The following is a 27723-nucleotide window of genomic DNA, read 5'->3' as shown; positions in this document are numbered from 1 at the left end:
ATGGCGGGAGCGTCCGTCAAAGTGGCGGTGCGCGTGCGGCCCTTCAACTCCCGCGAGATGAGCCGGGAGTCCAAATGCATCATCCAGATGTCAGGAAGCACCACCAGTGAGTACTGCATCGTGAGCCCCGCGTGCAACTGCGGGAGCGGGGTTTGCACGGCTTGCAGGGAGCAGAGCAGGGGTTGACACCATGCGATGGTGGGGAAACGGTGCCCTACATCCCTCCTCTTTGGCTCTGGAAGCATGCAGATGGGACAGCACCTAAAATAACTCCCAGCTCCCTGCGTCACTGGCAGAGCCGGTGCCAGCCACCCCCATGGCACACACCGCCAGCAAAGGACGCTGCAGCGTGACGTGTGGGGACGTCTGGCAGGTCCCGGTGTGGGCAGTGCAGCTCCCGCCGGCCCTTTGCTGACGGCGAGCTTTTCCTCGCCCGCGGCGTCAGGCGATGAATGAACAAAGCATGGGCTGATCCCACTGGGGGGGCTGTGTGGGGCCGCGCTGCTCCCGGAGTCGTGCTGAGCCCCTCTCGCCGGTGGAGCGTGACGGCCTGGGGCAGCCCCTGCCCGGCAGCGAGGCCAAAGCTGAATGCGGTTGGTGGGGCGGAAGGTCCTCTCGCAGCCTCTCCCCCTCCCCAGGGTCAGCTGCAGAATGGTGTAGCGGCGCGGCTCTGCGCTCTGCATAACTCATTCAGCGGAATTCATCGCGCCCTGCTGGGTGCAGGGCAGGGGGATGGGAGCGAAGGAGCCAGTCCTTCCCGCAGCCCTTGTTCCCCAATTTCCAGCCCCCCTCCCTCATACTTCTTGGCTCACGGTGACCAACCCTGCCTGCCAACACTGCTGCTTTGTTCCACTGCAGCATTGCCACGGGGACCCCGGCCTCCCTCCCACAGCCCATTGCCATTCCTGAGGGCGGCGTGGCACTGAATGGCCACGGGCTGGGGCTGGAGGAGCCCTGCAGGCACTGCCGCCCACGGTGCTTTTCCAGGTGCTTCCCCACACTGATGTCTGCTCTCTGGAGCTTTATCCCAGCCTGAGGCCTGACATCTCTGTTGTCATGGCAAAACATGGGGCTTCAAAATATGGGGATTAATTTCATTCTGCTTTGTCCAGTTCAGTACTTATGTGTGACAAAGATAAGCGACATCTCCAGATGCTCTCCTCCTCCCTCTTGCCCGTACCTTATTCTCCCCATCATAGAATCATAGAGGTTGGAAAAGACCTCCCAGAACATCCAGCACGTCCATCTCCTCGGTGGTAAATAACCAGGGTGAAAAAAGGGGCATGGAGAGCATCTCAGCTTTGGGGATGGGACAGGATGGGAGACCCACAGAGCCACAGTGCATTTCCCCATTTCCCAGCCATTGGCCATGCTGGGGCCGTGCCCCCCCCCGCCAGCTGGGTATCTGCAGCTGGGACACACAGAGCTGCTTGGTGCCATCCCCGCTGCTCCCAGCCCTGCGCCCGGCACTGACAGCACTGCGACATGCAGCGTCCTTTCCGTGCCAGCTCCTTCTCGCTGCAGGTCTTGGTCCTGACCCCTCCTTTGTCACCTCTGTGGTGACAGGTCAAGGACACGCTGCCAATTCAGTACGGCAAAGCCCGTTCCCTAGCGACCCCGCTGTTCATGAGAAGACTTCATCACTAATTTAGGACCTGGGTTGTATCAAGCACAGCAGTGGTTGTGGTGTCCTCATGTTTGCACTGGGTGCTTTCTCACCCCATTCCAAACTTGGAGCACTTGGGGTGATTGTGCCATGTGGGCAGAGCTGCAGGCACCTGCGTGGGGCAGGCGGATGGGCGATGGGATGGCGATGGGGCATCCCACCCTGGGGGAGATCCATTGGAGTTTGGGCTGAAGAACCCACTGAAATTTGAGTTGCGGAACCCACTGCGATTGGGGTTGCAGAACCCACCATGGTTTGTGCAGCCCCCTCCCAGCTGCTCAGTAAGCTCCCAGCCCCACAGCAGTGACAGGGAGCACTGTGGTCCCACTGCCACCGCTGCATGCTGGCAGAGCTCTTCGTGGGGGCTGGGTGCCCCATGCTGGGGGCTGTTTCCCCCCCTCCCCACACAGCCCTGCGCATGTTGCAAGGGCATCTCAATGTCAGCGGCGATTGCTGAGCGCTGCGTCCCGTGACTGCCCTCCTGGTTTGGGTTTCTTCTGACGCATCTCTATGAGTGTCGGTTATTTCAGAAGAAAATAAAAAGCATCATAAACACTCCACGGGGTGGGGGAGGAAAAAAAAAAAAAAAGAAAAAAAAAAGCGTCGAGCAAGTGAGAAAGAGAAGTGATGCAGTCTCTAATTTCCATGGCAACATCCTTTTCACCAGGGGATGGGAAAAAGCAGGCTCTTGTTTCTGCTGGCGGTTTAACACAGGGCATTAATCACCCTGCTGCTGCAGGGAGGATAAGGTACCAAAATAAAGCAGTGAGCAGGAGGGGGCTGGGAGCACTGCTCCAAGTCCCCGAGGGTGGCTGTAGGGGGTCGGGGCTGTGACCCTGAGCTGTCCCCACGGTGTAATGGGGCAGGAGGGAGCCCAATAGAGGGAGCCGCTCCCCCTCACTGCGCTCACCCGCACAAGGCTTTGCCCTCCTGCCTGTCCCCAGTTTCCATCCCAATGGGGATATAGGAATGAGCCCCTTGCAGCCCACTCGGTTGTGGGATGTGGTGCTGCCACCTGGTTTCATCACATCTCTCTCTGTCTGCCCCCAGCTATCCTGAACCCGAAGCAGCCCAAAGAGACACCCAAAAGCTTCAGCTTTGACTATTCCTACTGGTCCCACACCACGGTAAGCAGCAGGGGGCCCGAGCCCAGCTGGAGTGGGATGCAGCAGGATGACCTCTTTCTCTGATTCCTTCTCTCCTTCCTCCTCTCCGCAGCCTGCAGACATCAATTATGCATCTCAGAAGCAGGTGTACCGTGACATCGGCGAGGAGATGTTGCAGCATGCCTTCGAAGGCTACAACGTTTGCATCTTTGCCTATGGGCAAACTGGTGCTGGCAAATCCTACACCATGATGGGGAAGCAGGAGAAGGACCAGCAAGGCATCATCCCACAGGTACTGCCTGGTGAATCATAGAATCATTAAGGTTGGAAAAGACCCCTCAGAGTCCCAAGTCCAATCCCAGCCCACCTTACCGTGCCCACTGCCCACGTCCCTCAGTGCCACATCTCCACAGCTCTGACCGCCTCCAGGGATGGTGACTGCCCACCTCCCTGTGCAGCTGTGCAGTGCCTCACTGCTCTTTCTGAGAAGAAATCCTTCCTAATACCCAACCTGAAAAACTGTCTCGCACCTGAGCAGGATGCCCAAGGAAGAAGTCAGAGGGAGGGACAAGTCAGGGAGATGATCTGTGGGTCACGGGGACTGCAGAGCATCCCTCTGCCCGGGGCTGAGCATCCCAATTCTTCTCTCTGCAGCTGTGTGAGGACCTCTTCTCCCGCATCAATGACACAACCAATGACAACATGTCCTACTCCGTGGAGGTAGGCACATCTCCTCTTGGGAGTGGGACGCTGGAGGCCCTGCAAGTTGGCCATGTACCAACGTCATTAATTCCAAGTGAAACTCAGAGCCCTGTGCATGCTGTCCCCAGGTGAGCTACATGGAGATCTACTGCGAGCGGGTGAGAGACCTCCTGAACCCCAAGAACAAGGGGAACCTGCGGGTGAGAGAGCACCCCCTCATGGGTCCCTATGTGGAGGACCTTTCCAAGCTGGCCGTGACCTCCTACAACGACATCCAGGACCTGATGGACTCGGGGAACAAGGCCCGGTGAGTGGGGTGAAGGAGAGCACTGGGACTTGAAGAGCTTACAGGCACCTCTAGGGACATCAAGATATTTGTGCATGGGCTGAAGTTGGCTGAAAAGCTTTCCCTGGTGCTGGGGGCAGAGTGAGAGGTTGGTGCCTCTCTGCTTCTCTAGAAAGGAGGCAAGATATGATCTGCCTTGACTGCACTGCCCCATAATTGTCCCCAGTATCACCGCTCTGGCATCCCCTGCGGAGTGTCATGCCTTCTGTCCTTTCCCCACAGCACGGTGGCTGCCACCAACATGAATGAGACCAGCAGTCGCTCGCATGCTGTCTTCAATATCATCTTCACCCAGAAGCGGCACGATGCCGAGACGGACATCACCACTGAGAAGGTGAGAGCAGAGCCCCTGGGAAACCCGAGAGGACACAGCGAGGGCTTTTTGTGCCACTGTTGGCCACGGAGAGCAACTGGGAAGGCGCTGGGTGTTGGGTACCGGTGTGTTGGACATGTGCCGAGCCTGCTACAGCTGTCAGCTCTGTCTCTGCCTGCAGGTCAGCAAAATCAGCCTGGTGGACCTGGCTGGCAGTGAGCGAGCTGACTCAACCGGCGCGAAGGGCACAAGGCTGAAGGTGAGTGTGGAATGGTGATGGTGCCAGGCCCCTCATCCCCAAGTGTTCCTTGTCCTTCTCCCACACACTGCACTGGACACTGACACTTTTTGAGTTGCCCAGTGCCAGGTCAAGCAGGATCCACAGGCTCCACTTGAGAGTTGCTGGTTGCCCAGTAAGACCAGCTGCTGTTTGCACACCCTGCACCGGGGCTTCCCCATCCTCCTTGGCTGCTCTGAAACAGGGTCTAATGATTTTGGCTTTTCTCTCTATCAGGAAGGAGCAAACATCAACAAGTCCTTGACCACACTGGGAAAAGTCATCTCTGCTCTGGCTGAAATGGTAGGTAGCCTGAGCATGGGTAAACAGCCCCATGGAGCACCCAAATTCCCATCTCTAAGGAAGGTTGGGCACCCAAGCTCTCAGATATGAAGCACCCAAGCTCCCATCTCCAAAGCGGATGCAGAACCTAGACTCCCAGCTCTCAGGGATGGGCAGATACATCCCAACCTATCCTGCACAGCCCAGCCCCCTTGGCTGGAGCCAGCTCGTTCTTGGGATCCCATGCTGGGTGAAGAGATGGGGAGCAGCTTACTGTCACCTCCCTCCCCCGCTCCTTTCTATTTGCAACAGAGCTAAACAATTTTTCTGCTTTCTTTGCAGGATTCGGGGCCGAATAAGGTGCGTGCTCTGATGGGGCTGGGTGGGTTTGTCTCTTGAGGAGTGGAAGTGGGTTGTGTGGTGGTATGAGTTGAGCCCTGTAGGGGTGAGACACTATGGACCCGACTCACGCTTCTCTTGTGGGTTAGGCCGATCCCTCAGCATCTTGGCCAATGCATGACTCTTGTTAGATACCTCCTAGTCCTTGCAGTGCATTTTGAAGGCGGGATCTGAACATTTCAGCAAAAAGGAGAGCAGGCAGTCTGACAGCCTGACCTTCTGCTCCCTCTCCCCAGAACAAGAAGAAAAAGAAAACAGATTTCATCCCATACCGGGACTCAGTGCTGACCTGGCTGCTAAGGGAGAACCTGGGTGAGGCTGCAAGGCTGTGAAGGGTCTGGGGAGTATGGCTTGGGGGGGACCACAGCTCACTGAAACGTTATGTCTGTCTGAACAGGAGGCAACTCCAGGACGGCCATGGTCGCTGCGCTCAGCCCTGCTGACATCAACTACGATGAGACGCTCAGCACATTAAGGTAGGCTTTGGCAGGAGGTCCGGGGTCGGGTAGGTCTCCAAAGACCAGCTGCTCCCTCGTGCTCTGAGTCCCTTCCCTTCAGCAGGGGGGAGGTGAGGGCTGCCTGCAGGCCCCTACAAGAAGGACAATGCCCTGCCACGGGTCCTCTGGCCGAGCCACCCTTCTCATGGGCCCTGTCTCTCCCCAGATATGCCGACCGCGCCAAGCAGATCCGCTGCAATGCTGTCATCAACGAGGACCCCAACAACAAGCTGATCCGGGAGCTGAAGGACGAGGTGGCCCGCCTGCGTGACCTTCTCTATGCCCAGGGGCTCGGGGACATCATTGACAGTAGGTACCGCGCCGCGCACAGCCAGGCTCTGGGATCTTGTGGGGATGCTCCCAGAGCTGCCCCGTGTCCTGCTCCACACTCAGACCATCTCATTGCCCACCTCACTGTGAGGAATGGCACGTCCCCTCCTTGTCACCACCCTGCTGGGACATCTGTGACCAGCCCCGCATATGCCATTCCAGAGCCCTCCTCACCCCACAGTCTGTGTCCCACTGCCTGGGATGATGTTGGGGGCCCCAAGGCCTCTCCTCCCCGTGCTTTCAGGCTGTTGTCAATCCTACCTAGATGAACCCACTCTTGTTCTGTTTTCTTTGTCTTCTTCCCCCGCTGTCTCTCTCTCTTAGCCCACCCTGCTGCGGGAGGATCCAAATGTGTGTATTGCCTGTCACTGGTACTCTGTGTTGCTTCTCTGCTTTGGGTAGGCTGTGCCAAGGAGCATTTGTGCAGCATGGGGAAGAGCTCCCACAGCTGCTCCCAGGGCGCTGGCAAAGGGCAAACTGGGCAGAGCCCAGTGCTCTCCCGCAGGAATGGTTGGCACAAGGGTATCCCTGCACTGCCATCATGCCCTTCCCTTGTGCAGGGCACACTTAGTGCAGTGTGAGGTCCTGCAAATTCATCTGGTGGGACCTGGTGTTACAGTCACCACAAGGACTCTTTTCCCCATGCTGTAACTATGCTTCTCCTTGCTGCTGCTGCTGCTGCTGCTGCTGGGCTGATTGCTGCTTCTGGCACTGCTTCTGAAGGCATGGGCTCTGCTCCCAGGGCAAACCGGTGCCAGGCAGGCATGGTGTGATGTGGGTGGCCTTGGGACACCTCGGAGAATGGTTCTGCTGAGGATCATCCTGGGGACAGCAGAGGAACAGGGTGAATTCAAGGTGGAGACTTCACCAAGTAATGGGGCTTCTGTCCCCAAGCAGCCAGAGGGTGACACCATCTCTCCTGGTAGTGCCTGGGCAGACGGAACGGTTCTCTCCATAGAAGCTGGCTGGTTCCTATGGGCAGGGAGGATTGGAGTGGCCAGCATCCCCAGAGAAGGGATGTTGACTCATGTCCACATGGATTGCACAGCAGCAGCAGCTGCAAGCATCCTGCTGGGAGATGAGACCAGCAGCTGGTGGTTGCTGATGCTTGAGGTGCTGGGCTGCAGTGAAGTCTGAACACAGGTCCCTATCTCCTTGTCCCCTTTGTAGGGTGGGGGCTCCTGGCTCTCCTTGCTTTCCCCAAATTCCCCTCGCTCCCAGCCCAGCTTATCTGGGGCTGTGGGGCAGGATGCTACATGTGCTTGGACAAGGTGGTTTAGGCACCGTGTCATCAAAAAGCATCCCCAGCAGCCCAGGAAGGGCTCCCAGACTGGTCCTGAGCTGCTTCTGACAGTGGCCCCAGGGCACTGCTGCTGATCTGCTCTGCCAATGCTCTGCCTTTTTATTTTAATTTCTGCCTTTCTTCTTGCCACTCTTTTTTTTTTTTTTTCCAACAGCTTTTCTCGTCTCTGTCTTCTCTCTCTCTCTCTTCCTTCTTCCTGTCCATGTGTCTTCCCCCTGGCCCATCCCTCTCCTTCCCCACCCGTAGATGTGTCCGACTTTGAGAACAATAATGGCACTATTGGGACAGAGCTGAGCCAACGCCATGACAATCTCTCCACAGTGACCAACGCAATTGCTGGCATCAGCCCCTCTTCCTCCCTGTCGGCTCTCTCCAGCCGCGCAGCCTCTGTTGCCAGCCTCCATGAGCGCATCATGTTTGCTCCAGGCAGCGAAGAAGCTATTGAAAGGCTCAAGGTAGGAGGCTGGCTTGTTGTACCCGCTGTTTGCTGGGTGTAGAGAACGAGAGTTAAGAGCAGCAGCTGAGGGAAGTGGGGCTGTGCAATCTGGAGGATGCTGAATTGTAGCCTCGTCGCTCTACAGCCACTTGAAAGGAGAACGTGTCGGCCTCTTTGCCCAGGTGACAAGTGACAGGCCATGAGGAAACAGCCTCAGATTGTGCCAAGGAAGGTTCAGACTGGGTATCAGAAGGAATATCTTCACAGAAGGGTGGTTAGGTGTTGGGTTGGGTCCCCACCCCTGGAGGTGTTGAGAAGCCATGGGGGGTAGCTCCAAGTGCCATGGCCTAGTGATGGGACATGGCGAGTTGGGTTGGTGGTTGGACTTGGTGACCATGAATGCCTTTTCCAACTGAAATGTCTCTGTCATTGTGATTCTGTGGACCCGGAGCTGCCAGGTGCACTGGGTGAGGAGTGGGATTGCTGTGGTGGGGCTGGGCTGGAACTGTTGTTGCTCTGTGAGATGCAGTGAGTGAATGCAGAGCCCATCAAAACCAGGCTGAAAGTGGGGCAGCTCCATGGCTGAGCCCAATCAAATGCCCAAAACGCTGAGCCTCCTTCACCCCACCAGGAAACAGAGAAGATCATTGCTGAGCTGAATGAAACGTGGGAGGAGAAGCTGCGCAGAACCGAGGCGATCCGGATGGAGAGGTGGGTGGATTGGGATGGGGGCAGTTTGGTGACTCCCATGGGCTCCAGCTGTGCCTGGCGAGCATGAGGCATCCCCAGGAGGCACGCAGGGAGCAGTGCAGGGTGGCTGCCAGGGCTGTATTGACAGGCTCTGCTTCCTGCAGGGAAGCCTTGCTGGCCGAGATGGGGGTGGCCATGAGAGAGGACGGAGGTACCCTGGGTGTTTTCTCTCCAAAAAAGGTAGGATCCTCTAATTCTCCCTGCTAAACGGGCAGGTGGTACCCATGCAGTTCCCTCCAAGCCTATCTGTGCCAGCCAGCCCCAGATATTTCCAGGGGGCTCTCAGAGACATTAACTGTTAGCTCTGGAACCTGCAATGCACATTTCGGTGCCAGCCCTGCTCTGTCTATATGCCACAAGTTGCTGCAATAGAAGTGCACAGGTAAATAGAAGAGCCATTCCCTGCCACAGAGCACATGGAAGAAACAGCCCCCATTCAAGAGACACCGTGGAGCCCTGGTGACAGTTGTGGTGTCAGGCTCTTGGTGTCGGCTGCTAACACCTGGGGCATTTGATATTGCTGTCAGCCTTCCTTGCTTGGAAACGGAGGCGCAGCGGTATTAAATAGCATTAAACAGCATCCCAGGAAGCATTTTCTGAGCAAAACACTGGCCCTGCCCCAAGCAGATCATCTGGCAGCGAGCCCTGCCAGTGCAGTGCTGCAGCTCCTCACCGCCACCCAAATACCTCATGGGACCCACGGGGTGAGGAGAGCAGGCTCTGCCCCCAGCCCCTGCTGGGACAGGTGGTGATGAGCACTTTGGGACCCTGATGTGGCTCTTGTGACAGTTTTCACACCACCGTCTTTGTTTTTCACCTGCCTCAGCCGCTGCCCATTAGGCCCCCTGATGTGTGTGTGGGAAGCATGGGGGTGTATTCCCCAAAGCAGGTTGGTCCTCATGTGGCCTTGCTGTGGTGTTCTTGGTGCCAACCTTTTCTTCAGCTCTCTGATTTCTCCAGCTGCTGGTGAGGAACGCTAGCTCCAAAAGTGTGCAAAACATTCTGTGAGCAAAGCACAGCCAGAGCTTGTTGCCCTGCTGTACACCATCACTGGGGTGACAATTTGTCCAAATCTTGCAAATCTGGAGCAAAATTGCAAACCAAAAGAGCCTCAGAGTTTCAGACCCAGAGGATCTGGAGGGTATGTTATTCCTGCCAGCCGCCATGAAGAACAGCCTGTGTTTCCCTTCACCTCCAGCTCTCCTGTCCTGTTTGCTGTGAGTCTCTTGCACCCATCCTGGTTTATCCAGCTGGGGACACCTCTGCATGCGGAGTGCCCACAGGCTGATAGGATATTTATCCTCCTCTTTCTGAGAAACTCAGAGCTTGTCCCGCTGGCAGAAGGTGCAGTTGCAGTAGCCTGCAGTGGGATGAGACAAGCAGAAATTCCCTCTCATCAAGTGCACAGTGGTCATGGCTTGTGGGAAGGAAATCATGGGAGGGAGCTGATAGGAGGAAGGACAGAGAGTGCAGACATGGCCACCTGCATTTGAGGACTCCTTGTGCTGGGCCTTTTTGCATTCCAAATATTCCCAGCAGCCAGGGAAAAGCCACCAAGAACTCAACCCTTGGGAGAGCAAAGTGAGGAGGCTTGGTGGAGGCTCACAGTGGAGTCCAGCCCTGGTTTTGTTGGTACTAGGTTGGGTCAGGGTGGCCACAGGACTGGATGGTCATGGAGGCTGAAGGTTGAGGAGCTGGGGGGTGAGCTTGGGTTTCGCTGTACCCTGGTGACTCCTTCTTGTGTCCCCCAGACGCCCCACTTGGTCAACCTAAATGAAGACCCGCTCATGTCTGAGTGCCTTCTCTACTACATCAAGGACGGGATAACCAGGTGAGGGCTGGGTCTGCTGAGCTTATATGAGCAGTACAGCTGCAATGGATAACATGTATGTCTGTGGCAATCTCATGAGAGATGTTAGTCCTGCTAGATGATGCAAGTCCAGAGAGTACTTTGAAGCCCAAAGCAGGATATTTTGGAGCTGGTTTGAGGACAGATGCAGCTGGCTTGAGCTGCCTTTTCCCCAACAGGGTTGGCCGGGAAGATGCAGAGAAGAGGCAGGACATTGTTCTCAGTGGGCACTTCATCAAGGAAGAGCACTGCCTTTTCCGCAGTGACACGAGGACCGGTGGTGAAGGTACTGATGTCCTGAGGGGCTCTGTCTGCTTCCGTCTGCCCGGGTTCATTCTGGGGTCCTGCCCTGGGCTTGGGGCTTGATGTGAGGTTGGCCAAGCCGTTGCTCATGGTGGGGATATGCCTGGAGGCCCAGGCTGCCCCTCCACCTGCTGCTTGTCACGCAGTGATTGTGACCCTGGAGCCTTGTGAAGGCGCCGACACCTACGTGAATGGCAAAAAGGTGACAGAGCCCAGCGTCCTGCGCTCAGGTGGGTCCCCAGGGGACGCTTCTGCCCACAGTTCCATGCACTGCGGCCATCCCTGCCACTAAACTCAAGCTCTATGTCCCCGCCACAGGAAATCGGATCATCATGGGGAAGAGCCACGTGTTTCGCTTCAACCACCCCGAGCAGGCCCGGCAGGAGAGGGAGCGGACGCCGTGTGCTGAGACACCTGCTGAGCCCGTGGACTGGGCCTTCGCCCAGAGAGAGCTGCTGGAGAAGCAGGGCATCGACATGAAGCAGGAGATGGAGCAGAGGTGGGCACGTGGGGCTGGGAGGAGGGTGAGGGCAGGAGCCCAGCTTGGTCATCTCCATCTTCCCTGCTCCTTCCAGGCTTCAGGAGCTGGAGGACCAGTACCGGAGGGAGAGGGAGGAGGCAAATTACCTTCTGGAGCAGCAGCGGCTGGTAAGTGGCCAGGCTTTCTAGGCTGTCCCAGCACCACCATGCCTGGCAGCTGTTTGCATGGGGCAGCTTTGTGCATCTTGGAACGATGACGAATCCATCATCCCATCATTATTCCTGGGACTGCTTACCAATATGGACGTGGAGTGGGGAGAGAAGGGTGATGAAGATTGTATCCTGTGGATTGCATCGTTCTTCTCCTTGCTTCCCTTAGGACTACGAGAGCAAACTGGAGGCTCTGCAGAAGCAGATGGACTCTAGATATTACCCTGAAGCCAATGAGGAAGAAGAAGAACCTGAAGATGAAGGTGAGTGCTGAGTGGCAAAGGAGAGATGGAAAAGTTTGGGTGGAAGGAGAGGATGAGCTGATGTTTCTGCAGATAGGTCTGGGAGGGCAGCTGGTGTGCTCCAAGCAGCCTCAACTTCACCTCCCTCCTCTCAGCCATTAGAGGAGATATTAATAAAAAACATCCAGAGAACTGGTAGGAGGAAGGATTTTAGAGTGAAGACCAAAAAACTCCATTGCGACATCTGGCTGCAGAGCCTCGGGGAGCCAGTATGAAGACACTGGGAGCAATTTTGCAATGAGTTTGCCCACTGCTGCGCTCCATGCCCTTCCACTCCTCCTTCTCCGCATGGCAAAGCAGGTGTTGCAGTGAGGCCTGGATGCCTTCCATGGGAAGAAAAGCAGTGCACCCAGACACCTCATGCTGCATCCTTCGCCCAGCCTCAGCACCAGGATGTGTGTGGTGAGCATCCTTCTGTGTCCTTCCCACAGTGCAGTGGACAGAGCGGGAGTTCGAGCTCGCCCTCTGGGCCTTCAGGAAGTGGAAGTGGTACCAATTCACCTCCCTCCGTGACCTGCTCTGGGGCAATGCCATCTTCCTCAAGGAAGCCAACGCCATCAGTGTGGAGCTGAAGAAAAAGGTGGGTGCTGATTGCGAGTGGTGGGTCTCACCATCGTGGTGTTGCTGGGTGCTTATTGCTTGGGTTTTTAGGGGACGTGTGGTGTTGCTGCTTGCTGCCACAGCAAGGGAGCACAGACCTGTGTGCTGGCAGGGAGCTATGGGAAGAGAGCCCTAAGCAAGCGGCTCCAGCACATCCCTGTCATGCATCTGTGCATGTACCCACACAGTGCTGTGGTGACAGCAAGAGCCCAGGCTGATGGCACTGTGGTCTTCGTGGCTGGATCACCATTCTTCTCTGCCTCCTTCCAGGTGCAGTTTCAGTTCGTCCTCCTGACAGACACGCTGTATTCACCTCTCCCTCCTGACCTGCTGCCTCCCGACGCTGCCAAGGACCGGGAGAAGCGGCCATTTCCCCGCACCATCGTGGCTGTGGAGGTGCAGGACCAGAAGAACGGGGCAACGCATTACTGGACCCTGGAGAAGCTCAGGTAGGAAGGGACGTCTGCACTGGGCAGGCTCGGCAAGAGGGCTCTGCTAGCCCCAGCCTGGTTTCTCACCACTGCCCCTTGTGTGCCCACATCTGCAGGCAGCGCCTGGACTTGATGCGCGAAATGTACGACCGTGCAGCAGAAGTGCCTTCGAGCGTCATTGAGGACTGCGACAACGTGGTGACCGGCGGAGATCCCTTCTATGACCGCTTCCCGTGGTTCAGGCTGGTTGGCAGGTGAGCGTTTTGGCTCCTTCGATGTGCAGCCTGGAGGCACGGCGTCCCCCCGGGGTAGAGCTGCTGCCAGGCAGAGCGGCCTATCACCGCCGTGGCCCACACCACAGCCGGTCCCCTCCGGCCTCCCGTGGAGCAGTGCCACCAGGCAGGGGCTGCCAGCTGCCAGTGGAGCGCCGGTGCCGCCGTGCCCACCGCCTATGTGTGTGTGTGCACATCTGTAGGCGTCCGTGTCCAAGCGTCTGTCTGTGCCACCCGTGCCGTGCGTCTCCATGTGCTTCCTGCACGGTGCCGGCAGTGAGGACGGGTGGCCCAACAAGGACACACGGATGTGTGTGCCTTGGAGGCCTCACCTCGTGCCACAGCAGCACCGGCAGTGGGATTTCCCCGTGGTGGGGTGGTGGGATGTCCCCCAGCCTTGTGTTGTGTGTTCCGTCCCGCTGTGCTGTGCTGCCTGCAAAGCCAGCGCCGGGAATTCCCGTGTTTGCACCAGTTTGTTGGGTCTCTCTTTTTTTCCCACATTTTCTAGCCGACAGCCATTGGTGGCTCCCTTTAGAGACGCACCGGATGGGCAAGTCTCTATTTCCTGACATCCCTTGGTTTGAGCAGAAAACAAACCAAGCCAAAAAAAAAAAAAAAAAAAAAAAAAAGCAAAATCCCTATTCTTGCTCTCTCTGTTTGGAACAGCTGGTGTTAACCTGTCTTCTATCTTGTTGTACTAACCTTAGTTCAGATATCTCTGGCTGCAACAGCTCTCCTCTTTTCAACACATGCATGAGCGAGCGCATGGCTGATCTCACCCCCTCCCCTACCTTCTCGAACCCCGACTCCGACATCACCGAGCCTGCTGACGAGCAGCACGAGGGGCAGGAGGAGGAGGAGGAGGAGGAGGCGGAGGACCTGGAGGAAGACATCTTTCCGGAGTGCCCGCTGTGTGATGGCCGGGATCCGTTTTACGACCGCTCCCCCCTGTTCAGTTTAGTAGGAAGGTTGGTGAGGTTTTAGGAGAGCATGCTGGGAAGGAACTAGCTCTTTCGCATGAGGGAACTGCTTTCTGGCACGACCCCCACCTCCAGGGCGTCCCGTGGGCGCAGGGGTGGCCGTCGGGTCGGGGCCACCGAGGTAGGGCTGTGACAAACACAGCAGCAAGGGCACAGGGCGAGCGCGAGAGCCCAGCTTTGGGCAGCCCCCAAAAACATGAGATCTCCCTGAGTGCCGCAGGACCTGCACTCGGGTTTCCATTCCCAGGGGGCCCACCTGTCCGTCATAGCGAGGACCACAGGTGTGACCTCACGAGTGTGAGGCTCTGTGCTTTTGTCCTGGTGGTGCTTCGGCCACAACTTTTGCAGCTGTCCCAATGCAGTAGGGGAAAATGAGGTTGTGCCGGTCGCTGTGAACCCTGGCACCATCTGGTGGGACTCAGGGGGAGCCACGAGAGTGAGATGAGCTTGGGATCAGCGGGGGGAGGAGAACTCTTTGGGAAGTGGAGTTTTCTCTGTCTGTGTCCCACGCACTGCTTGGGACCATCTCCACGGGCTGGTAGCTACGAGCGCAGGGCATGCTCAGGAAGGGCACATAGAGACCCAAGCTGCAGGAATAGGAAGGGAAAAGAACCTTAATTTCTCCTCCCTGTATGCCAGGACAGTCCTGGGCTTGGTCACTCCTGGCTTGGAGAAATCGGGATGGGTTTCTGGGCTCCAACTGTGCCTTCAAACTGTCACAATCCGCCCATCCCCAAAACGCCCTCGTGACACAGGCAGGATGATGCTGGCCCCCTGGCTTCACTGCAGAAGGCTTCCCAAGGGGACAAGGGATGTGTGCTCAGAGCAGGACTCGGAGCCCCCATTCCTGGGACCATGGGGGTCTGCCCAAGGCAGAGCCCCCACCGTGCTGGGGCTGCTTCTCCCTTACCGAGTCCAAGTCTGGGGTGCGAGCAGCAGATGGAGCGGCACAGGCAGAGAGGGAGGAGGTGGGGTAAGAGCCCTGCAGCCTCAGACCGAAAGAGCTGGGTTCTTCCACCCTTTTTTTTTCTTTTTTTTTTTCTTTTTTCCTTTTTTTTTTCCTTTTTTTTTTTTTTTTTTTTTCCAAAAACCAAAACCAAAACTCTTGGGGGCACCTCAAAACCAAACCCACCGACCTGCCAAGCGAACCTCTGCAGTCCCCCAGGTCGTTCCCTCGGGCTCTCCCGACTTCTTTTGAGTCTGCCCCGGGTTTGGCTCCCCACGCAGCAGCTGTGCCGGCCACATTTCTTGTGAAGTGTGCTTTGATTGGTTTATGATTGGATCCTTGTCTTTGATTTCTTTCTTTCTTTCTTTCATTTCAGTTTTTTGTTTTGTTTTGGTTTTTTTAGTTGTTTTGGTTTGGTTTGTTTTTTGTTTTTGTTTTTTAGCTGCTGGCTCTCTCTCTCCAAAGCTTTAGCAAAAATTGGGGTTATTTCACTTTTGTCTTCCTTTGGAAAGGCTTTTCTTTGGTCTGAGCATGCCATCTTTGCACCTCACCAATCTTGTGGTTAGTGTCCCTGCCCTCCTTCCTCTAGTGACACACTTGTCCCCCTCCTCCCCATCCTCTTGTCCTTCCCTTCCCATCTTCCCCCCCTCCTCCATCCCCCGGATTCATCCTGATGGGCTGCCCACTGATTTTGGGGCAGGAGAATTGCTCATGGGCAGGCAGTCCCAAATCCATGCCTACCTGAGCCCTGGTGGCCAACAAGAAGAGCTGGGGAGAGATGCTCGGTGGGGGATTGCACTCTGTGACTCAACCCCTCTTGGAGTTGTTTTGGGTGGAAAAAGCCTCGGACTTTTGGGTGGAAGAAGCCTTGGCTTGAGGTTGGCCCAAGCTGCAGCAGCAGCAGGGAGAACCTCTGCACCTCTGCAAGGCTGAATCTTTGAACACAGGGCTGTGGCCTTTTCTGCAAGAGCCTTTCAGATGCCATTCGGATGCCTGTGAACTTAGGAAACCAGCCACCTGGAGACATCTGCATTTGCCTTGGGGAGCCTCCTGAAGCTGATGTGTCCTGACTGTTGCCTTCAGGATCCCTACCCACAGGACACAAGGACATCACACTTCGAGACACATGGGAAAGTGGAAACAAGCCATCCCTGCTGAGGACATAAGTGCTAGAAGGACCTCTAAATGGTGGAAGGACCTCTATGGTGTCCTGGTCAGAAAGGACCAACATTTGTCACCAGCTCCCAGCTAGGGAGGGAGAGGCTGAGCCGGCCAGCTGTGAACTCAAGGAAGGCAGCAAGCGGAAGCCAAATGACTGAGGAGTGCCACGTGCCTGTGCCCAGCCCGGATACCTGAGAAGGTCCCGGGGAGCTCAGCAGCCACACTGGAACCCCGCGGTGGCACCAGGCGGGACACAGTGTGGGGACACGTGCATGCCACCAGCCACACCTCACAGCATCCCCAGCCACCTCCAGCCACCGCCGCCCAGAGCAGGTTCACCTGCAGAGGCTCTGATGCCCAGGCCAGGACCTTCTCCTCCCCCCATCCTTTGTTCCCGCCCAGCCTCTTCCTCCCTCCTTCCCTCCCTCCCTTCCCATCCTGTCCTCGCCTCGCCCGCCCCCCGTTGCCTCCGCAGCACCCCCAGCTCTCTCACGGCACCTCCTGCCCCCATCCTCCGGCTCGTCACCGCCAAGACAGTCCTCTGCCCAGCTTGCCCCCTCCCCAGGATGCGACGGCCGGAGAGACGCCGGCTCGCCCGCTCCCCGCCCCGCGCTGGCCCTGGCTGCCCCTCATGGCTTTGCTTTGCAGCGGTGACATGGGACATGGGACCTGGCCGCCGGCGGCCGCCACCCGCGCTCTGGGATGCTCGGGCGGAGGCGGTGACGGCGCTCCCGTGTTGCTTCTCTCCCCGGCAGGGCCTTCGTCTACCTCAGCAACCTGCTGTACCCCGTGCCCCTGGTGCACCGTGTGGCCATCGTCAGCGAGAAGGGCGAGGTGAAGGGCTTTCTGCGCGTGGCCGTCCAAGCCATCTCAGGTAGGGACTGGCCCTGGTGCTGCTTCGGCCTGCGTGTCCCCTAGCATCCCACCAACACCTCGCTGCTTTCCTCCTGCAGCCGACGAGGAAGCCCCAGACTACGGTTCTGGCGTGCGGCAGTCGGGGACAGCGAAGATCTCCTTTGATGATCAGCACTTTGAGAAGGTATGACCGCAGCGGGGACTGGGATGGGGTTGGCTGCAGAGACCACGGCGTCTCACCCTGTAGGGTGGTGCCCAGCTGCTCTGCCTTGGGTACCGTCTGGGCCGGGCACAGCCCCTCCAGGAGCTGTGTCTCTGGGCTGGGGCTGCCCTCCTTTTGGTGCTGCAGTGGTGGCAGCTCCCTCAGCCCCATTCCTCCATCGCCCTCCAGTTCCAGTCCGAGTCCTGCCCTGCTGTAGGCATGTCTCGCTCGGGGACCTCCCAGGAGGAGCTGCGCATCGTTGAGGGCCAGGGGCAGATCAGTGACTTGGGGCCCTCCGCCGATGAAGTCAACAACAACACCTGTGCCGGTGAGCAGCACCCAGCGGGGCGTCTGAGCACAGAAAGCCCACATCCCCAGCAGCAGCTCAGCATCAGCACAATTCCTCCTGCTGAGGGCTCTCCTTTCCCCACAGTGACCCCAGAGGACCTTCTCCTGGACAGCCCGGAGAAGTCCACAGTGGATGGGCCTCTGGAGGCAGCTCTGGACCACCTGAAGCTGGGCAGCATCTTCACGTTTCGAGTGACCGTCCTGCAAGCCTCCAGCATCTCAGCAGAATATGCGGATATCTTTTGCCAGTTCAAGTGAGATCATGGTGACCCCCCCCAGGCTGTCGTGTCCCTCTATGCTCTGGCCTTCACCTCCCTTGGTTGCCCCAAAGCAGGGATAGTGTTGCAAGCTTCGTCCCACACTCTGCTTCCATTCCATCCAAGTCTTTCATGGAAGCAAAACCAAAAGACGTGGGATGAGCCTCTGTCTCTGCCTGGACACATATTTGGTCACTGGAAAAAGCAAGGGAGTGTTTCACAGGCACTGAGGGCTGCAGATCAGGGTGGAGTGTCTTTCTATGCCAGCCCTGCCCAGGTGGCAGCGCAGGCTAAGTTCCTGTCCTCTCTCCCACTCCTGCTCCTCTATGCTGCCCTGCAGTCCCCACGTGACTTCCCTTCCCTTTGCAGCTTCATCCATCGCCACGATGAGGCCTTTTCAACGGAGCCCTTGAAGAACACAGGGCGAGGGCCACCACTGGGTTTCTACCATGTCCAAAATGTGAGCACCTTCCTCTCTGGCACCCCCTCACCCGCACAGCTGCCAGTGCCCATCCCTAGAGCAGCACCTTCCTTCTGCCTGCTTTCTCAGCACATCACATCCCTTTCCAAACTAGACAGTGTGCTCAAGTGCTCTTTCTCTTTCTCAGATTGCTGTGGAGGTGACCAAGTCCTTCATCGAATACATCAAGAGCCAGCCGATTGTATTTGAGGTGTTTGGGCACTACCAACAACACCCCTTCCCACCCCTCTGCAAGGACGTCCTCAGGTGGGTGCGTGTGGATCACGTGTGGCTTATTGTGCCTTCCCCTGGTGCCACAAGGCCAGGCTGGAACAGCTGGCTCCAGCACCAGCTCCAGCACCAGTGGGGTCCTGGCTCCGAGGGTACATGGAGGTGGGTGGCCCCAGGTTGGGACCAGTTTTTGCCACGGTGGCTTTTATCTACACCTGTTTTCTCTGCAGCCCGCTGAGGCCATCCCGGCGCCACTTCCCACGGGTGATGCCACTTTCCAAGCCAGGTAGGGGATGATGTCCTGCTCCTCTCCCACGGTCCCCAGGTCGCAGAGCACATTCCCCACTATGCCCCGCTCCCAGTGCCCTGTGCCACATGCCTGCAAGAGCAGGGCTGGATGGCAGAATCTCAGAGACATCACCAAATGTGTCGTGCTCCAGAGCACCCGGAGGCCCTTTGGCACCTGCTCACTCTGTGTTTGGCTGACGCAAGCATCTTTTCCCCCTGCTCTCATGGCAGCCCCGCAGCATCCCTCCCTTGTGCCAAAGTGTCTGTGCGTAACCGCTTTGCTTTGTGTTGCCCTTTCTGTTTGTTTCCCTCCCTCCTCACAAGAGCACTCCAGCCCCCACCGGCTCACCCACTGCCCAGTGCCGGCCGTGCTGGCAGGCTCACTCCTGGACATGCTTTCTGGGCACGCTCTGGCGGCCGCCACCGCCGCCACTTCCCTCCTGCGGCGTGGCATGGAGGAGCCCGTCTGCCCACCGCCCCTGCCTGCCGCGGACCGCGCCATCAGGAAGGCGCAGAAGCCGGGTTGGTGCCCTCATGAGCCTGCAGCAGGGTCAGCAGCTGTCCCTTGAGGGGCCAAGGATAGCAGTGGGGATGGCATGGTGCTCTGAGGTCACCTCCCAGGGGCTACATGAGTCCCTGCTGCTTTCGTCTGCTGAGACCCGAGTTGCTGTGGTTTTTGCTGAGTGCGGTGGTTTGCTGTGATGCCTGCCCACCTCCTGCTCCAGCACCAGGGGTCCCATGTCAGCCAGCAATCCGGCTGTCCCTGAGCTGCTCCACTGGTGCTGGAGCTGTGCTGTGTGGTTTGGGACCCGTTCCTGTCCCTTCTGGGGTTGGTCAGGTGTTCCAGGAAAAGCCCCATCTTGAACCCTCACTTCTCTGCTTTGGGAATGGGAGGAAGTGCCCATGAGGTGCTCAGGATGGGGCTGCATCCCTTTGGTAGTGCTGCGTGCTGCCTCCTGCCATATTGCCACCTGCCTAGTGGCCCTGCTTGTCCCCAAGCCCTGCCTGCTCTTTGTCCCCCTGCTTGCTCCCGTGTGCCCCCAACCTCAGCAGCAAACTCCCCCTTTCTGCCTCCGAGTTAAGGTGTGCTTCCCACCCCCTACAGTGCCCGCCACCAAGCTAAGCACCATGACTCGTCCCAGTGCTGGGCCCTGCCAGTGCAAGTACGACCTGATGGTCTTCTTCGAGATCTGCGAGCTGGAGGCCAACGGCGAGTAAGTCCTGGGTGGAGGAGAGAGGGAGGCAGCATGGTGATTTGCACCTCTGGGGAAGCACAGTGGGTTTGGGCACATGAGCAGAGCTGTGTCCCCCCACCGTCTTCTCTTCCAGCTACATCCCGGCTGTGGTGGATCACCGTGGAGGCATGCCGTGCCACGGGACCTTCCTCCTCCACCAGGTACTCCCTGCTCAGAACCCAACCGCCTGCTCCTGCCCCGCTGCCCAGGAGCTGTGTTAATCACCACCCTATCCTCTCTGCCCTTGGCGTTTTCAGGGCATCCAAAGGAGAATCACTGTCACCTTGGTGCATGAAACAGGCAGCCTGATCCGCTGGAAGGAAGTGCGGGAGCTGGTTGTGGGTAAGCAAAGCCAGACAAGGTTGCAAAGAGTTCCCCCAAATCTCCTCCACATCTCTAGAGGCTTCTGTGCTTTTTTTTCCCATCCCATTCAGTTTTCACTTACTATCATGCTTGCAATAGTACAGAGGTGACTGCCCTGTGGGTGCCACCACAGTGCCAGCAGGACATGGGGGTGCACACCATACACATGGACCCTGGCAGGAGACCTGAGTGGGGTCCTGTGCTTTGTTTGCAGGTCGGATCCGGAACACCCCAGAAGCTGATGAGTCTCTTATTGACCCCAACATCCTGTCCCTGAACATCCTGTCCTCAGGCTACATCCACCCCTCACAGGACGACCGGTGCGTGCCAGTGCTTCTCTTGCATTGCAGTGCTGGGGGAGACAGGGAGCTGGTCCTGTTCAGTGGCAGTGACAGGACATTGTGCTCTACTTGTCACCAACTCAGTGCCGTGTTGTAGCTAACTGGCTGGAAATGCCGCTTCATGCTCATGGCTGATCCCCATGTGTCCAGGGCCATGGGGGACACGAGGTCCCTCACACCTGTCCTGGGGCTGTTCCTGCTCTGCGGCTGTGATGTGGCCGCACCGAATGGTTGGAGTGTGTGAGTGTGGGGCACTGTGACAGTGGGGACAAGAGTGTGACCGTTTGTTGGTGGCACAGGGAAGGAGTGATGGGGCTGATGCTGAGCTTTGAGTGGCATAGGAGCACACTGGATGGCAGTGGGACCGTCTTTCCCTTTGCTTTTCTTTGTTTTTCTCCTCCCCACTGTGGCTTGTCCCCAGGCTGGTGTGTCAGTGACAGCCCTGCCTGTGAGGTGCCAGCCTGCAGTGCTGCTGGAGCAGCTCCTGGCCACTCTGCATCCCACTGCCAGCAGGCAGGGAGCGCCTGGGCACGGGCTGTGCGTGCAGGTGTCAGACATTGTCACACCCACTGGGACAGCAGTGAGGCCAGGCAGGAGGCTGATGGAATCAGTGGTGAGGAGGGTTCAGACTTACAGAGCTGTGATGGTTCGTGCCGGGTGGCTGAGGCTTATGGGAGCCACGTGGATGTTATACCCAGGCACACAGGCTTGTGGGACCGTGTTGATGTGCGTCAGCAGCTGCTCTGGTCCAGGCTGCGGCCAGATCTGATCTCAGCAGCCCCAGCATAGCCTGATGGAGAGGAACACGGCTCCCACCTTCCCCGTGCATTGGGGCCATGGGGTACCAACCACCCCCTGGGATGCCATGGCAGGGGCAGCAGGTGCTGGATGACACACTGGGGGGACAGAGATTGCTGGCTCCCCGCAGGACACCGAGGGGCCGCCGCAGCAACCCCGCGCTTCCATCCTGCCATGTCCCGCATGCTTCGACCCCAGCCGCCTGCCGGGACAGGAGGCCAAGGATGGCAGCAGGCAGAGCGGTGTCTGCCCTCGCCCTCCTCCCAGGCTGCTTCCGCTCCCTGCTTTGCTATCGTCCGCCCCTCCGCCTCCATCGCCGACAGCAGCCCTGGCTCTGCCCTCCTCCCGTATCCTTTTGGACCTTCCATGGCAGCCGCCGGGACCCTGCTGCCCTCAGGCAGCCCTGGGGTGCAGTGCCCAAGGCCTTTCCTTGCTTCCCTCCCAAACCGCTGCTGCCGCTGCCCATCTGAGCCCACACTAACCATGTGATTGTTTTGTGTTTTCGCAGGCAGTTTCTTGATTCGGATATGCCTAGGTATTATTTGTTTCCATTGTTTTTTTTTTTCCACCCCCTCCACTCTCTCCCCTCTCTCCCCGCATCTCAGCACTCTCAGTCCCGCTGCCGGCGGCACTTGGGTTTCCAGCCCCCTCTCCACGTCCCCCTTCCCCTCCCCGCATCCTGGGCACCTCTCTCTCACGCCGCACTTCCCTGCGGGTTTTGCTGTTTGTTTGGATCGTGCTCTCGCTCCTCCTCACTCTTGCTGGCCTGCGCTCTCATCGCCCCGTTTTTGTTTGCTTTTCGACTTTTCACACTGCTGCTCTCCCAGCTATCCGGCATCCAGCTCTGGACATGCGGTCCCGGCCCCCTGCCCCAGCCCTGTGTGGGGAAGGCACGGCATGGCAGGCTGTGTGGGGACGTGTGCTGGGTGTACGCACACCCTGCAGCCATGTGCAGCCCTCCTTCAGGTGTAGGTGTGATGTATACATGGCAAAGGTGGATGCAGCAGGGATGGGGTATGCCAAGACCCAGTGGGGTTCTGGATTCCCTGCCGCAGCTGGAGACTGATCCTGCTCAGGACAACCGAGGACATCTGTCTGTCTGGCAGCATCCCACACCAGTGGGGCACTTGGGGATCTCTTCATTGCCTTAATGCAGGCAACTTTCAGGCCCTAGGAGTGCAGAAACTGCTCTGAAATCGTTGGAGGGGTCCTGCAGTGAGGGTAGAATTAAGGGAGGAAGGTGGGGGGCTGCAGAGGTCTTGCTGCAACATCCATAAAGCAATAAACCTTGGGATGCTCTCCCTGAGCAATCTTTCGCCCCTGATTTGGGGGCCAGGGGAATGTGAGCAGTGATGCAGAGCTTAGTGGCACAGAAGCAGCCACTGCAGAGCGAGGAATGGCCACCGTGCCTGGTGAGGAATTCTGTCTGGGCACAGCTCCATCCGCAGTGTGGGTGCTGAGATGGGCTCTGAGAGTTGTTGGGCTCCACTGGGCCCCCAGAGCAGCCCCAGGGCAGACCCTTGTGCCATCCTGCTCCTCCTGGCACCCCGGTTGGCTCCATCCTGGGCAGTGGTTGCCGCAAGGCACGCGATGGCCCCGTCCAGACGATGCTTTCTGACGTTTCGTTTTTCTGTGTGTGTACGTGTGTGTGTTTGTCCTGGGTTGCCTTCCACTTATAGCATTTCATTCGGAAATGACACTAGGTATTTTGCGTGCACATGCTCGGAATGGTCCCTCCCGCTTCTCTCTCTTTCTCCTTTGCCTCGTTCCTTCGCTTTTTGCTCTTCTTCCCCCTCTCCCTAACTCTCCTCTTCTCTTATATCCTCCCTTGGGAGCTCTCTCTTCTCAAGAGCCCTTTGTGTGAAAAGTGATCCTTTGCTTTGACTCTGTCTCACGTGGTTTTAATAGGCAACACCTCTGAGAGAGTGACTCGCTGCTCTCCAGCGTGGTGCCCCAGGCAGGGGCAATGGCCATGCACCCATGGGTGCAGCCAAAGCCCCCTTTGCCGGGAGCCTGCCCCGCTCTTGGCCCCAATGCAGCTCAGTTCTGGCTGCCTGCACATGGCCACGGCCAAGCTGTGGCTGCCTGGGGGTGCTCACAAAGGGACCAGGGTGGCCTTGGGTGCGTTGTGAGTGTGGGTGCCCTGGCAGTGGGGAGGTAATGCTGGGGTCCCCCATGTTCTCGACCCAGAGCTGCCTCCTGCTTCCCCCTTCTCATTACTGTACTGCCCAGACCCCAAAATGCAACCACTGCTCTGCTATGCGCCGTCCTTTACGGGGTCCCACCAGAGCTCACACCCCAGCTCCTGCCCAGACTCACCAGTGCACAGTGCAGAAATGGAAAGCACAGAATGAGGCAGCGGGCAGGAACAGAGGGCAGTGGCCAAGGGACAGGGGAGACTGTCCCATAGGCTCCAAATCCTGGGCCCTACCTCCTGGTGGGGACTTTGCTGGTGGGATCTGTCCCTCCATGCTGAGCATCCTCTCTCCTTCCTACTCTGGCTGTCATCACCCGAATGGTGACAGCTGCTCCCAGAGTGCTGATGGGTGACAGGGTGCTGGCCTGGGTGTGCTGGAGGTGGCAGCTTGCCTTGAGCTCTGGGGACACGCTCCCTCCTCTGTCCTTTTGTCCCCCATTCCCTGCCTTGCCTTGCACTCAGCTGAGCCCCCCGTGCTCCCAAACCCCTGCGCACAGTTCAAGGGCACCCGTCTCCCTCCCGCTGCACCCATTCTGCCTCGGCTTTGCCTTGAGCCTGCATCCCCCAGAGTGGCTGGCCCCAAATGTCCCATGCATGCCCATGTATCCCTGCAGGCCTGCTGCAGCGCTGCAGAAGGAGGGAGGAAGGGAGGTGTCTCCCCGCTGTCTGGCTGGCATTTCAGGGAGATTGTTTCACTGGCTCTGCTCTGTCTTGGCAGGACTTTTTACCAGTTTGAAACAGCGTGGGACAGCTCCATGCACAATTCACTGCTGCTCAACCGTGTCACCCCATACCGGGAGAAAATCTACATCACCCTCTCCGCCTACATCGAGGCAAGGACCCATCTCTGTGCCATTATAACACAAATGGGAGTTCCCTCACCATTGTGGTATTCCTGGTGGAGTGCAGCCCTCAGAGGTGTTCCTCTGGCAGCTCCCCACTTGCAAGCACAGCCCGGGAGGACACTGGGATGCTGCCTTTGCCCGTTAATGGGGAAAGGCAGGGGCTCTTCCAGCCCTTCCTGCCTTCTGTGGGCTGCACAGCACAGGGGTGCTGCCCGTATAGCCCTTGCACCCCCTTGACACAATCCCTCTGCTCTCCTCTCTCCCCGCCCTGCTGCAGATGGAGAACTGCACCCAGCCTGCCGTCATCACCAAAGATTTCTGCATGGTTTTCTATTCCCGAGATGCCAAGCTCCCTGCCTCCCGCTCCATCCGCAACCTCTTTGGCAGCGGCAGCCTGCGGGCTTCAGAGAGGTACCAGCTGGTTTTGGGAGGGAGGAGAGGGGACAAGCAATGCTTCCAGCACCCAGTGCTGCCCTGGAATGTGGGGTAAAACCTCAGAGTCTGGGAACAGAATCAAGTGACATCCCCCTTTGCTTACAGCAACCGCGTGACGGGTGTCTATGAGCTGAGCCTGTGCCGCGTGGCGGATGCTGGCAGTCCAGGTGGGTGCCCTGCACGTTCACTGTAGGGCTGTGGTGTGAGTGATTCTGTGAGTGCCTGAGCCGTGCTCCTATCCTTTGAGCCATGTGTCTGTCCCCTGAGCCATGTGTTTGTCTCCAAAGGCATGCAGAGGCGGCGCCGGCGCGTATTGGACACCTCTGTAGCCTATGTGAGGGGAGAAGAGAACCTGGCTGGCTGGCGGCCCCGCAGCGACAGCCTCATCCTCGACCATCAGTGGGAGCTGGAGAAGCTCAGCCTCCTGCAAGAAGTAAGATGTTGGGTTGGGAAGAGCTTCTCGGGGCTGAAATTCCACACTTTGCAACAGAGGGTGCCAAAACACACCCAGGATTCTCAGCCCTCCTGGCTTTGTGCCGTGGGGCTCTGTTCCTGCTACACTGATGCTAGCCAGGTGCCTGCAGACTCAAAGCTAATAAGCAGCTGGGTTATTGGGGGTGGGAGGCCCCCCAAAATGCTTCCAAGCTGGGCAAGGGGGAAGCCTGGCGCTGAGCAGGGATGCCCTCACCCAGGTGGAGAAAACCAGGCACTACCTGCTGCTGCGTGAGAAGCTGGAGACAACCCAGCGGCTGGGCCTGGAGACCCTGTCCCCGTGCTCCAGCGAGGACTCCGAGTCCCGAAGCACCTCCTGCGTCTCCTCCCCACTCTCGGCTGATGGGGCCCCAGAAGGACGGACCTCTCCTCCCGAAACCCCCAGTGAGAGGCAGAAGGAGCTGGCCGTGAAGGTACAGCATCCTGGAGCCAGAAGAGGTTCCCAGGGGGGCGGGCATGGTGGTAGCGACGCGGTGGGAAAGGCGATGGGGGTGGAAGAAGGAACCTCCTACACCCTCATCCTCATCTGCCCGCAGTGCCTGCGCCTGCTCACGCACACCTTCAACCGCGAGTACAGCCACAGCCATGTCTGCATCAGCGCCAGCGAGAGCAAGGTACCGGGGCGGTGACAGAAACCTGGGGTCTGCAGGGCTGGTGATGGCTGGGAGGGACGCGTGGGGACTGGGACTCGCAGGGCAGGGGTGGGTCTGCGGGTGGCCCTGCTGCCACCCTCTGCTCGCCTGACTGCTCCCAGAGCACCCATATGCACGTTCCTCTCCCTGCCCCGGCCAGAGCTGTGCCCGGCTTCGGGCAGAGACTCCAGTCCACACCTCCGCTCCTCCACAGCTGTCTGAAATGTCTGTGACCCTGATGAGAGACCCGTCCATGTCAGCTCTCGGGGTCACCACCCTCACCCCCTCCTCAACCTGCCCGTCGCTGGTGGAAGGACGCTACAACACCATGGAAGTCAGGTATGAAGGTGGCCGGGAGGTTGTGTTGAGTCCCCAGTGTTCACTGAGCAGGATGGCGGTACTGCTCAGGCATGGTCCCACCTGATGGCTGCTCTTCATCCTCCTCCAACGCTATCCTTTCTCCTCCTCCTAGAACCCCACAGGTCTCCTCCAGGGTGGAGAGTCCTGACCTGGAGCCTGTGGTGGAAGGAGAGCAGAAGAAGTCCCCGTCCCGCCGGCCTGAGGATGAGAAGGAGCCTCAGCGGCAGCTGGTGCCTGACATTCAGGAGATCCGGGTCAGGTAGGAGCCACCAGAGAGGCCAGGAGGGGACTCCCCAAAGGGACGGAGGGGGCAACCAGTGGCTTGGGGGAGAAAGGTGACAGTGCTCTACTGCAGCCACCTCCTTGCAGCCCATGTCCCAGCCTGATCCAGCTCTCTCTATCTTTCTCCAGCCCCATCGTCTCCAAAAAGGGCTACCTGCACTTCCTGGAGCCCCACACCAATGGGTGGGTGAAACGTTTTGTGGTGGTCAGGCGCCCATACGTCTACATCTACAACTCAGACAAGGACTCAGTGGAGAGGGCCATACTCAACCTCTCCAAGGCCCAAGTGGAGTACAGTGAGGACCAGCAGGCCATGCTGAAGGTGGGTGCCAGCCTCACACAGGGAGCCTCAACACCCTGGGGCAAGGTGCTGACCCCACGCTCTCCCTAGCAGACCCCCAACACGTTTGCGGTGTGCACGGAGCACCGGGGCATCCTGCTGCAGGCAAGCAGTGACAAGGACATGCACGACTGGCTCTATGCCTTCAACCCCCTCCTGGCCGGGTCCATAAGGTACGGAGTGGGTGACAGAAGGAGTGTGCTTTGGTGAATGGGCTGTAGGAAGGGGTTGGGAGGTCACTAGCGGCTGAGCGCTGTCACTGGGCTGCAAGCTGCTGTCCTTCCTTGCCAGACATGGGGAGTGGGATGGAAAGGGCTCTAAGCTGATGGAGTTTGGGACATGTTAATAACGATTTCAGCTCCACCACTTTATAGCTGTAAGGAGTTACTCCTCCCCACTTAACCAAGGGCCATGTTGTGGCTGGTACAGGGACCGAGTTCAAAGCAGCACCCATATGCAGCAACGGAGCATTTGCTCTTCTTGAGAACATGTCAAGAAGTTCTTGAGATCCCCTCAAATTGCAGAAGGGGAATAGGAACCAATGCACAGAGATTTATGAGCCCTGGCAAACGAGCACTGTTAACCCCATGCCCCGCTGGTTCCAGCTGGATTCAAGAACCAGCCTGCACACAAGATACCACAGATCTCCATTTCCTCATCTCTGACTTCTTTTGTGTCTTGGTTTCCAATTCAGGTCCAAGCTGTCCAGAAGGAGAACAGCCCAGATGAGAATCTAACCTGAAAACCACCCTCCACCTCATCCGTCTGCCAACAGGATCAAGATAGCAGATTCTGTCTCAAGAGTCCCCATGTTAACATCC

General features: G+C 58.0%; 1 protein-coding gene across 1 annotated transcript; it reads left to right on the top strand.

Annotated features, from left to right (window-relative positions):
* On the top strand, nucleotides 1-27639 carry KIF1A (kinesin family member 1A; the record flags this gene model as incomplete). Its single annotated transcript, XM_079539736.1, has 48 exons — nucleotides 1-106; nucleotides 2717-2793; nucleotides 2885-3064; nucleotides 3427-3492; nucleotides 3603-3781; nucleotides 4043-4154; nucleotides 4315-4392; nucleotides 4648-4713; nucleotides 5035-5052; nucleotides 5328-5403; nucleotides 5489-5567; nucleotides 5755-5897; nucleotides 6243-6269; nucleotides 7468-7676; nucleotides 8289-8368; nucleotides 8512-8587; nucleotides 10159-10238; nucleotides 10436-10542; nucleotides 10706-10789; nucleotides 10878-11058; nucleotides 11135-11207; nucleotides 11419-11512; nucleotides 11983-12131; nucleotides 12422-12600; nucleotides 12699-12836; nucleotides 13562-13822; nucleotides 16697-16815; nucleotides 16895-16980; nucleotides 17188-17326; nucleotides 17432-17600; nucleotides 17973-18063; nucleotides 18212-18330; nucleotides 18525-18580; nucleotides 19688-19796; nucleotides 19912-19978; nucleotides 20075-20159; nucleotides 20395-20500; nucleotides 24235-24349; nucleotides 24639-24772; nucleotides 24902-24963; nucleotides 25084-25229; nucleotides 25489-25701; nucleotides 25825-25902; nucleotides 26135-26259; nucleotides 26393-26539; nucleotides 26692-26884; nucleotides 26957-27075; nucleotides 27597-27639. The coding sequence occupies 48 exons, from the start codon at nucleotides 1-3 to the stop codon at nucleotides 27637-27639; spliced, it is 5439 nt and encodes a 1812-aa protein (XP_079395862.1).
* Between the last annotated feature and the right edge of the window lie 84 nt (nucleotides 27640-27723).

Source organism: Tetrao urogallus, assembly GCF_951394365.1.
Source record: "Tetrao urogallus genome assembly, chromosome: 9".
Classification (NCBI taxonomy): domain Eukaryota; kingdom Metazoa; phylum Chordata; class Aves; order Galliformes; family Phasianidae; genus Tetrao; species Tetrao urogallus.
Note: the sequence above shows the minus strand (reverse complement) of the source record. Positions and strands in the feature narration are given on the sequence as shown.